General features: G+C 37.9%; 2 protein-coding genes across 3 annotated transcripts in view; one reads left to right on the forward strand and one right to left on the reverse strand.

The window, feature by feature from the left end:
- Positions 1 to 2,593, reverse strand: part of bag5 (BCL2 associated athanogene 5) — a 33,063-nt gene extending 30,470 nt beyond the window's left edge. For both annotated transcript variants that reach the window (XM_041813399.1, XM_041813398.1), the window contains exon 1: positions 2,487 to 2,593. In XM_041813399.1, coding sequence (XP_041669333.1) covers positions 2,487 to 2,542 — 56 coding nt within the window. In that variant the 5' untranslated portion in view covers positions 2,543 to 2,593. The remainder of the gene's footprint in view (positions 1 to 2,486) is intronic.
- LOC121526708 (cytochrome c oxidase assembly factor 8) lies at positions 52 to 12,030 on the forward strand. The gene is made up of 5 exons (XM_041813403.1): positions 52 to 224; positions 2,970 to 3,167; positions 7,395 to 7,458; positions 7,742 to 7,832; positions 11,888 to 12,030. The coding sequence occupies exons 1-5, from the start codon at positions 69 to 71 to the stop codon at positions 12,006 to 12,008; spliced, it is 630 nt and encodes a 209-aa protein (XP_041669337.1). The 5' UTR covers positions 52 to 68; the 3' UTR covers positions 12,009 to 12,030.
- Positions 12,031 to 12,231: the final 201 nt, after the last annotated feature.

Genomic DNA, 12,231 nt, shown 5'->3' on the forward strand with positions numbered 1-12,231 from the left:
ATGTAGCGTAGGATTTTATTAACAGCAGGTTTCTCAGTTTTGTACCGGTTAAGCTTCGGTTAATTAAAATGGCGTCCACAACGACAAGAGTCACAGCAGCAGCGGGATGTTTAACACGGAGGATTTTCACCCTCCACGCTCCTCTGCGCCCACACCACTTATCAGCAGCAAACAGTCGTCTGTGTAGCTCCAAACAGGCAACCAAGCAGGATAGAAAACCAAAGGTACGTGCCTTAAAACATAATAAAACATGCCAACGGCTACAGTATATTAACATGCAGATACTGGATTTCCTAGTCGTTTAACTCCTTCATAGCCGTGGTAGCTAGTTAACCGTGTTGACCAGTCGCGTGCTTGTTTGTGTGTTGCCATGAGACTGTTGCTAGTGTGGTTGCCAGGCTGATTCTATAGTAGTAGTAGTAGTAGTAGTAGTAGTATTAGTACATCAGGCAGGTAGGGATGTAGCGGTGCACGGAAGTACGATACGATATGAATCACGGTACTGGGTAAACAAAGATTTTAACAAGGTTTTCATGTTTGACATGAGCTTATAGCCAACTTATGATGTGTAAGATGCTTTTATTTTACATTTCTGACAATAAAATATAAATGCATTACGGCATAAAGGAATCTAATAATGTATGCCAAGACAAGCCAAAAGCAGATGGAGGTAAACAAAGAGTATTATAGTATTCATTTATGTCAGAGATTGAAGGTGTTCATATTTGTATTGTTTTAGCCTATGGTCACATGACCCGCTGGCAGCACAGTGGCGGATGTAGCTATTTTGTAGGGGTGTAACGATTCATCGATCTGGATCATATATCGATTGTTTGAGCAATGATTCAGTCAAATCGATTGAATATATGATATTGATCACAGGCCTCTAAATCGAATCAAAATCGAATCTTGGGAGACTTTGTGATATCGGCAAATATCGAATCATTGTTCTGAGAATCGATATTGTATCGTATCGTGATGAAACTGGTGATTTACACCCCTACTATTTTGGGGCCCAAAGTGGACACAGGCATGGGGGCCCTCTTCATCTGTTGTTCTCCCCTTTTTGAATTCATATTTATTAAAGAAAGAGCTACTTGGAATATATTTATATATATATATATTTTTTTTTATCAGTCACCACGCAGTAAGAATATCTGAGACTAAAAAAAGATAAATAATCAGTTAAACAAATACAATCATCATTAAATAGTGATGATAAAAATAGTATTTTCTATATTTCTTCTTACCTTAGAGTCTGATATATTTCTTTCTGTAGACTTCTCATGCTTTAGCTTATATATTTTGTTTTTAACTCTGTTAAAAGTTTTTTAGTTATGGCTATGATATTTTAACTCAGTAACTGCCTCATCATATTTAAGCCATATTTTGATGCAATACAATTCAAAATTGACAATTTAGCAATGTTTGCATAGAAATAACTAGGTAGATTTCAAAATACATATTTGGAGACTCTAAATGGATAGCAGATGCCTACCTTTGCCTACGGTAATGTCTGTGTCTGCCGGCACAGAGACCTTGAGGGCAAAAAGATCATAGGACTGTTGCTGCTTCTTTTGACCCCTATGTGGAGCTGCAACTGGGCTTTTTATTTCGAAATCCCCTCAAAGTTATGCTTTTTTACATCACCTTACAACCACAGAAAAACTTAGATATTTATTTAAACTGTAAGCTTTTGTCACATTATACCCTTGTACAGCACAGGGACACTATTTGCATCAATATAATCAGAAAAGTTTCAGCCAGGACTTGACTTTGGTGATGTTTACATGCAGGTATATCTTTGTTTGTAGAGAATCTGTCCCCTAACACAACCGCCAGTATAAAGGATGAAATGCAAAAAAGTACGGACAGGTTTGTCTGTCAGTCTGTCAGTGTTCGAGTGCTGTAATGATAGTTCAAATACAGTGATATTCTGCTCAGATTAACACAATTGTTGAGATCAGGATTGGGAGAAGCCTTATATATATATATTCTATCATATAGTTTACACTGATTAGCATAATGTCTTACGTTGTCATGATACCATCATTTTACATTAAGATCTGAAGATGATTTCTCAAACATTGTACCACCAGTAAATAGTCTAAATCATAAATAGATCTGAGCTTGTAGAATGCTTTTGTTGACTTATAACCAAATCGCTTTTTACATTGCATGTCACATTCACACCACCTTGTCTGTCTGTTGTTATTAGGATCTCTGTTTGCACCAGCAAAGCATCGACATCACCAATTACAAAGGCTGTTACGTAAAGCCTTCCTTTACTTATAAGTAGAAATATTAGTGACTCTAAGTGATCTATTACACTGCACCATAGTTTGATATTTAGTTGCAATATTTTGTAGAGCTAAGAAAGCACTATTTTTTACAAACTTTGTTGTATTAACTAGTTGCAGTTTTTAGTAACATTATTTCTATCTGCAGTTGCATTAACAGAGCCTGGACTTTACCGTCATATCTACCTGTTTCCCGGCCCCTCAGTCCTGAGATGTTTTCTTTGCCTCTTTGCTCGTCTCATCAGGCCATCTGGGTAGAAATGATAAGCAGAGTCTTGAAGGCAGCTGCTCTTGTAAACCATGTGACACCCCCATGTGTCTGTGCCCACTCTTGTAATATTTACTCAATTTAAGCAAAGGGAATCCATTCAGTGACTGACATAACACTTGTGTAGTTCTATGCTGCCCTTCACAGGATAGGATACAGTGGACCAGGAAATGAAATTACAGGATGAAGATTTTATCTAAAGAATGCATGCAATATTAGATAAATAAAAGGATCTAAGTGTGAGCTCTGTTGTTCATCTGTACTTACTGGTTAGAAAGACTTAACAAACATAAATGGCCAAGCACACAAAATAACAGTTTAATACAGCACAGAAAAGCTACACCTGCAGTTTTATAAATCTTTAAAGAGGTTTTTATTGTTCTTCTTGTTTCTATCAACAGAGATCACCTTTCAGACCTGCACCAAGCACCACACATGACTGGATCGGACCACCAAATCCTCTGTCAAACCTGCGGCCGATTGTTTACCGCATCCCTGAAAATGAAACAGAGCTGGAGAAACGTCTGCGAAACCTGAGGCAGGAGACCGAGGACTGGAACCACGACTTCTGGACTAAACAGAACATGAACTTCAGCAAGGTGAAAATTCACGTTTTCCCGCTACAACTTAATGTAAGCTTTACCCAAAAAAAGATCAGAAGAATTTGGGACTCCAAACTGAGAGAATGAAATGTTAAACAAAAGCTTTTTGCGTGAGGCAAGTATATTAAAATTATATAAGAATTCGATTTTCAATTCTCTCTGAGATGCCTGACAAGAGACTGAATGACTTTTTTAACTTTATACATTAAGCGTGTAGTGCTAGTTCAGACCGGCCACGAATTCAAGTGCTGAGGTCAGCTGATCTGATGCAAGCCCTCATCAGCTGAGAGCTAGCTGATGTGCTTGAAGTACGCTATTGGTAAATCACACTCAGACTGCCTTATTTAAACGGCCCTGCCTGGCTAAGCTCTGCATTTCTCTCTGCAAGCTGCTCTCGGGACCCTCCTCCACCCCAGCTCCTCCTTCATCCTGCTTCCTGAATTAATCAGTGTCATTCTCTTGTCATTGATGCATGGTCTGATCTGGGTTTCATGCTGCTTCTCTCCCAGCCTCAGGCTTTCCTTATCGCATTAGGGACAGCAGGAATGTGTCCTGCTTGGATGTGGATCCTAGAACAGCCACATCACTAAACAAATAACAGCATAAGCGCTGATTGAGGACTGCTAATAAAGACATATTTATAGCCGCAAGTCATGTGTTTCTTTACAAAGTTGTTCTGAGTGGAATATAATTGATAATGCTTCCACAAAGCAAGAAATTCAGTTCAATGAACCGGCCACAGTCATTGTAGCAGAGATGAACTCTAGTCTGGAGGAAAAAAACCCTCCAGAAAATTTGAATTATGGAGAACTGCAACTGTCTCCAGTATATTTTAGGTAAGACTATAATGAATGATTCATGGTTTAATCATAACCTTTTAATTCAAGTTTAAACATGAATCATTTAGTCTTTTCGGTTCAGGAGGAGGTGAACAAGTTCCCTTGCAGAGCCTGTGGTGATTTCTTAAAGTTTCAGTTCATTTTATATTGAAACATTTCATTCAAAACAACTGAAAAAGCATATCAGAAAAATATATATCTCAAGTCAGAAACTGAAACCAGTGTGTTTTTGGCCTTTTGCTTTATAAATTACCAACTAGGACAAAATAATATTTGTTGTTGGGATGTTTGGTATTTAAATGATTATCTGAATTGGTGCTTTATTTAACTGGAATTAAATTCATTTAAAAGTGTCTTACTTTGGCTTTGCTCTGCGTTCTTACAGACACACTGTATGTACTGAATACACAACCATATTGATGGCTGATAAATAGTCTGTTTGTTGGAGAATAGCAATAAGAAGCATCAAGTCTTGCGTGTTCATATTCCTGCAGCTGGATGACACAGCTGCTGAGAAACCTCTCATTAAATCAGCCAAACTGAAGCGAAGCATCTGAATCAGCAAACATCCTCAACTCTGCTGACTCTCCTCTGAGTCTCTGCTGGCTCAAGAGCTTCTGCCCTGCAGCTGACCTCTGACCCTGACCTCCCAGCTGAGGCAGAGCTTTCAGATGAGGATCACTGTCACATCACGACCGTCATCATTATTCATCAAGTATCAGATTTCGTAGGGGGATGCTGTCCACTTCAATGCTGAAACTTCCTTGTCTTACCAGCGGAGGGCGGCATTGCACTGCAGAACTCTGTGTATAACATGTACTGGCTTTATGCTTATATCATTATCTTTATCCACATCATATAGAAGTTGTAAAATGCAGGCTGATGATGCTGTGCATTGCATTCAGGGTAGTGATGTCAAGTGATTGCATTATTCCTCCCTATGGAGTGTCATCTTCAGAGCCTTAATTTTGACCCCAGTGCAGTTTTACTGAAGAGGATTATGAGGAAGAAGTCAGTATAATGTAGATCAAGGTGAGCACAAACAAAAATATGTGCAAATAAGTGCAATGTAACCATCTAACATCACTACCCAATCAATCAATCTTTATTTGTGTTGTGAAAATTCATTTATTTAATTTTATTTAACCAGGAAAACCTCATTGAGATCAAAAATCTCATTTACAAGAGTGTCCTGGACAAGAAGGGCAGCAACACAATGAACAGAGTTACAGACAAAATTCATAACCAAAGCAATCTCAACACACTTTACAAAGAGGGCAGCCCTACACTGTACTCTTTGTTTGTAAAGATCCTGCTTTATTCCACATATTGAACATGTTGAGCAGCCGTCTGCTAGAGCAGTGTTAGGGCTATGATGATAGAAGGAAGTGCAGAAAGACTCCTTTTCTTGCTCAGCAAGGCAAGGCAAGTTTATTTATTCTGCACCATTCATGTGTAAAGCAATTCAGAGTGTTCTACAAAGTTTAAGGCATTAAGGCATTTGAAACATGAAGAGCATCAAATTATATGACATGGAGCAAAAACAAGGCCTTACAATATAAAGATTAAAATATCAGATTAAAAGTCATTTGTGTAATGCTTTAAAATTAGTTAAAACTCATTTAATCATAACAAGGGTTACTTGTAAATTAGATTAAAGTATTGATTCATTTGAATAAATATGAATTGAATTAAAAGATCTGTATAAGAGAAGGCTGAGTTCATGGGAAGGCAACAAAAATGGTTGGAGGCCTTTTTTAAAAGAGCTAACAGATGTGGAAAGCCTTGGGTTCTCTGCTAGTTTCAGCATATAATAATATTTCATTGGGTTTTTGAAAATATTAAGGGCTAAAATGCTTGCTTGAGAATATAAGAGCAAGATTACCCTGTTTGTTTTTGTTTGTTTGTGTTGGATGTTTCAATCTTGCCACTCCTGGTTTTGGGGAAAATCAATTAATTGAAGCACTTTGTTCTAAAACTGAGAAATACTGTGCCAAAGAAATAAATACTCAGTAGATAACCTCCAAACTAGAGGAAATACACTAAATACAGAACTTTTGGGTATGTTTGGACCAAAAATTGAGGCTGAACTAAGGCCTGTAATGAGGAGTAAGCTGGCATTAGGGCACCATGAGGCGAGAAGGAGGATAAACGCAACCCTGGTCATGCTCTGGATGTCCTTGGATATTACAAGGGGCATGGGAAAATAATCTGTTGAAAGAATAACAAAATCCACACATTTAGGGTGGAGTCAGGGGTGGATGTGGTGAGTAAGCACAGCCTAGGGCAGGGGCAATGCCAGAAACTAGTGAGCCCCACTGGTGAAAGCATGCGGTATTGTGTAAAGCATCATGCACAAATTTATATTTTTAAAGTTCGCATATTATGCAAAATATACTTTATCAGGTTTTTTTAGCAAAAATATCTGCCCCTGGCCTGTCCACAATCCCCCCAAGAATCAACCTTTCAGAAAATGTGTGCGAAAACAAGACATTCTCAGATTTCCCCTCATGATGTCATGTGGGAGTTATCCCTGCCCCCAGTTCTGTTTGCCCTCCCCTCTTGGAAGAAAGTTCCACCCTGGAGCCACATCCATTAAGCCACATACATTCCTGAGAGGGGTGTGGTCAGGGGGTGGAGCCAGACAGCTAATTAACATTTAAAGCTACAGACACAGAAATGGCTTGTTCTGAGCAGGGCTGAACAGGTGGTTTTTTAGATATGCAAAAATCCAATCCTTGAGTGTTTTTTCAGCAGCAAACACAGGCATGTTTTTGGGACCTCTGAGACCAATATAGACTTGTCTTAAAAGGGGTAAAATACGTGACCTTTAATGATTTTTTTTGGCACATTACTTCCATACCAGCTTAAATCTACCACAATAAATATGGTTGTATATTCAATTGAACTCATTTCATGTATGAATGTAACATAATCGGTAAATAATACCACTTTTAATCATTTTTGAAAATTTCTCTGTTTTTGGGGAAGCATCCATTGAGGAGATCATGGGGTTTCCTTGAACCCCTAGTTGTGCTATGGATGTCTCAAGGGCTTGACTCTGCCTGCAGCCCCCCGTCCCCTTCCGATCCGGGTTGTGCCACATCAGGTCCCATGATGAATCCTTGTCATCCTACATGCCTAAAACTTGTGCACATGACTGTATAAGAGGAAAAATTATACTTCAATACAGAATAGTAAAGAAAAATTTAAATACCAACACATCAAAAGTCACAGGGATGTAGCATACTTGTGCAGAAGAAGTTAATGTGCAGGAACATGGACTAAGTGACATCAAATGTGCAGCAATGCTGAGTAAATGTTACTTAATTGCTCTATTAAATTGTTGTTCAATATCTAAACAACATATTTTCATACTTTGCAGGAAAAAGAAGCATTCATCATTTCACAGTTGAGTGCCAAAGGCTTGACTCTCCGAGATGAGCAAGGTGAGGAGATCTAGCTTTCCTACATGTGAATTTTAAACTCTGTCTTATTTACAGGTTAAGACTTTCTGTGCACTCTCTCCTGTGCTGAGGTTTTTCTACCAAGAAAAGCAGATTAGAAATCCTTCATGCTGCTTTGTCTGTCAGGTCATGTCAGAAATGAAGACAGCTCAGCTGACAGACTTAAATCTGATAATCCAAAACAAATTTTATGCAACATCTGGTGATTTAAGAAGAAAATGTAAATGAGATTATAATGTGCGCTGCGTCCTCTCTCCCCCCTCAGGACGGCGGCGGACCCTTACCAGCGAAGAGATGGCTGAGTTTTACAAAAACTTCCTGGACAAAAACAGAACACGGCATGCAAATTATAACAAGTGAGTTGTTAAGCAGCTGGATGTCTCTGGGTGGGTGGGTACCCGTCTCTCCACTGGAGCTGTGGGCTTTTACCCACTCTGTTATACATACTGTACTTTGTGCAGAGAGAAAAACAAACATTGCAGGAGCTTTGAAAAGCTTTCTATGAATTAGCATTGCAAAGTGGCTCACTTGTTTCTAGGTTAGAGAATCCTCCAGAAGTATTCTGCCCACACGCATCACCTCTGCAGCTGCATCTATTATTTTTTCCTGTGAGTAGGATTTAAACAGTTGCTGTAGATTGCACCACTGTGTACTTGTTATTCCTGTTATTGTCTCAGGTGAATCGAAGTATTCAGTATTCAAAGCATTTCCCCTGCTTTCCCCCTGCTATTATTGCTTTCCTGGCTCAGTATATTCAAAAAATTCTGACAAATGATCTTCAAGCACGACAAGCTCTTTTACTGAAGCGTGCTATGCAGAGCAGAAAAATATTATTTTTTATCTATGTTTATTCCAGCTCTCTGCAGGATTGTTCTTGTGCAAATTTAGTGGCTATTGCGTCATTATACCAGATCTTCTCACCACACTTAACACTCTAAAATTATTTTAATTTAGGAAAAGAAGCATCTCAGAATATGAAAATTATCTATGAGACTCAACTATAACAATAGCATGGATGATAAGGACAAGTGTAAGATAGGGATGGGAAGTATGGACCAAAAAGCATACCTTGATTTTTTCATTCTTTCTTTTTTTCCTGCTAAATTGCAATTAATACTGTTTCTGTTTTTTTGTAAATGCACTTGTATGGGACTTTTTTAGTCTTCTGACCACTCAAGGGCTTTTTTTTTGGAGCAGGTCTCACTCACGCTTTCATATCACATTCACATGAAAATGGCAGAGGAAATATTCTGCTGTCCACATGTGCATTCAAGGCAAGAATTGATCTTTGACTTGTGTGAGCAAGTATCATTAATTTATAAAGAACGCTGAGGATTCTGATGGAACTTGTGGTTAGGTCCTCCAAGCCTGCAACCTGGGTCCAAGTCCTACCTTTGGCTCTTTTCCTGCATGTCATTCCTTACTCTCTATCCCTGATTTCCTACTTTATCTGCTGTCCTATCTAAAAAAGCCAAAAAAGTGCAAGTTTAGCTCAGTGGCTGCACTCCTCAACGCACTGATCACAGGATTGATTTTCAGTCCTGATGCTACCCCTGCTCTCTCCTCATATTTCTTGTCTCTTTTCAGCTGTCTCAGTGAATAAAGACAAAAAATCCTTAAAAATGAAGGCAAAAACATCCAAAGACAAAGCTTTTAATAAATATTTAATAAGACATCATCTACAGAACATAATACCATCAAAAGATTATGAGAATTTGGAGAAATCTGTGTGCAGGGGGCAAGGCCGAAGGTCGGGAGGCATAGCATTAAAAACAGACCTGATTCTGCTGGGGATACTGGGTATGGTTGTATCACTGGGAGAGTTATAACATCACCATTTCCAGAATTCAGGGATAAGTTAGGAGATGCATTATCATTTCAGTGTTTTCCCACTTTTATTCTGATCCCACTTGGAGATTTTCACGGCTGAGAAGAGCCGCTTGTGGATTATATTGTGGAAAAACTAACTTTGATGTAAGAAAGTAATTTTTTTTATGATGACTATATTTTGTTTAGTTCTAATATAGTTACTGATAAGTAGACCTGCCTTTGCAGTGTTGGGGGGCCTCATACCAGAATCTGCTCAGAGCCTCACTTGGGCCAGGGGTGGCCCTGCAGATTGGTCAAAAACTTACAGATAATGAAACACTCTCAGGCAAAAATGTGGCACATTTTCCCTCCCTAATTTCAAACCATCATGCTGATACATCTAGCCAAACACTGGCTGACAGGGTAGGGGTGGGTGGTAACGCATGTCTTAAAAGTGTTACAACCAAACTCTCACACACCACTAGTAGCAACTCTTTCATATTTAGAATTTACAGAAATCCTAGGCAGTGGAAAGAAAACACCGACAGAGATCACAGAAAGCACAACCAGAGTCCTTTGTACAATAAATACATTTGAGACCCACTTAACTGCTTTTAGGATAGGTTCATAATACTAAGAGTAACGAGGGTTGCATCCTCCTGTGACTTTGGACAATAAAACTTATGTCTTGCCATTGGGAACTTCAAGTCATAGGAAGTAGGTAAAATATGCCACTGATCATCAACTGGAGGCTCGGGGACCACATAAGGGCCCCCCACAGCTTCCCATCAGGCCTCAGAAGATTATTTCAAATCATTAAATGTGCCAAGGGAAAATGCACAATGTTGCATTAAAGGTATATTTTCTGTCTTGGTTTTTTAATCCCTTCAGATATTAAAGTAACCCCCAAAATAATTGAGATTCAAACCAATTTTTTTCTTTAATAATTGGCTTTCTGTTTGATCAGTTGTACAAAAATCCATCTGTCAGCCATTATTAGCAATGTAGATGCATGAACAACACACACTCATCAGCTCATTCTTGGTTAACGCTGCAGTTTTCTGCATCAACTTAACATTTCAGGTGCTTTGAGAGTAGGGCTTAGCAGTTAATCAAAAATTAAAATTGCAATATGGCTGCAATTTTCAAATTGCAAACAGTTCTTTTACCTGAAATATGTCAAAATACCAGTTAAATAAAATGTTTGCAGTAGAGCTTTTATGCTCTGCACATTATGCAGACATTCAAGTCTCCTGTTTTTAGAATAATTTATAAGAATCTTACTTTTCTTGTTTTTTTGTATGTTGCTATTAATCAAAATGAGAATTACATAAGAAATGATAATCCCCTTCACTAAAGGACTTGATATCAAATTTGCAATATGAGCAAAATAATTTCAACTAGATATTTTTTTCAAAACAGGTCATCCCTAGGTTAATTAATTGAATATTGTGCTGGTTATGATATAGAGTGAATTATTGCATGTTTGTGTGAATAATACACAAGATAAGGAACTTAAAGTGTTTTCATTTTTAAATCACAATTGCAATATTGGGGGAAAAAATCGCAATAAGATGATTTTACAAAATTGTTCAGCCCTATTTGAGAGTGTACTTTTTACTGCCTGAGAATGAACACAAATGAGACATATTAGCTTGATCCAAGTGTCTGAAGACTTTAAGTCCAGATAAACAGAGTTTAAGTATGACAATAAGAACAACTAGCTAATGTATATCAGAGAAGAGGAGCCAAATCTCTAATGTTATCACAAAGACCTTGGATTAGACTCTGAATTAGAAGATGGAGCCAGCGTTTGGGCATCAAGATCGAAGTCACTTGAGACCTTTTTTGGTCACAGGCCTCGCTGCAGCATACTGGACGACTTATAAATGATTCAAAGATGTTCTGGTAGGAAAGAAAAGGGAGTTACATAAGTATGGAGAAAAGGAAATGAACAGCTAAGGAAAATTCTGCTACTCTTGGGTCACTGAAGTTTAATCCAGACTTAAAAATTGGATACAGATTAGAAATGCTTGTTATAGAACCTGTGGATTTTAGCTATAAAAGTGGGAGCTATGTTTTAAAGCTTTTATTTTAAATCGAAAAGGTGAGATTGATTTATTAAAATGTTCATGTAGAGAATACAAGATCAATAAAAATGATTTTTATATTCAATTTTAAACAAATGTGATCTGAAATGTTATCCAGTGAGTTTTAAAATGCTTGGTGCTAGTTCGGATAGTTTAAACGTTGGCTGTTCATCTGTGTTTCCAGTCATATCTTCGCTAAACTCACCTGTCAATAACCTTATACACAGGAACAAAAGCAGATAAGGACCTAAATGTTATGGTAATGTTAAATCATCATATACTGTATGTGCTTGACAACTACATGAAAATGTGTAAAAGTGCTTCTTTTGAATCAGTTTTAACCTATATTTTTGATACTGAGCTGCAGAGTTAAATTAGAATAAAAGGGATGATGAGCATAACTTGTGTTAGTTTTTAAACAAAAAGACAGTTTATCTATGTTTCTGTGCTGTAATTTGTTGTTAAGGTACTTTATGTAACCTGACGTCTTTTTTTTTCCTTTTCTTGTTTAGACAATGGTACCGGCGAAACTTCACCATCACGTTGCTCATGGCCCGAGTCGCAGTAACCAACATGTGGAGGACTGTTACTGATAGATTAGGAAGCAGAAAGAGCAACACACCTACCACCTAATACAATAAATATATACTGATTATTCTGTCTAAATTTGCTTCTTGCAGCATGCTTTAACTTAGATCTCATTGTTTAAATTTGATTTAAGCAAGGGGAAATTAAGTTGGTCTATCTAAGATCTCTCTTTTCAACCATTTTTCAACGACAACACCAGTGTCTCAGACAACACAACCATATCGTGTAGTTTTGATGTCACCTTCATTATGCCCCTATTTCAGTGGTA

This window comes from Cheilinus undulatus, linkage group 18, assembly GCF_018320785.1.
Source record: "Cheilinus undulatus linkage group 18, ASM1832078v1, whole genome shotgun sequence".
Classification (NCBI taxonomy): domain Eukaryota; kingdom Metazoa; phylum Chordata; class Actinopteri; order Labriformes; family Labridae; genus Cheilinus; species Cheilinus undulatus.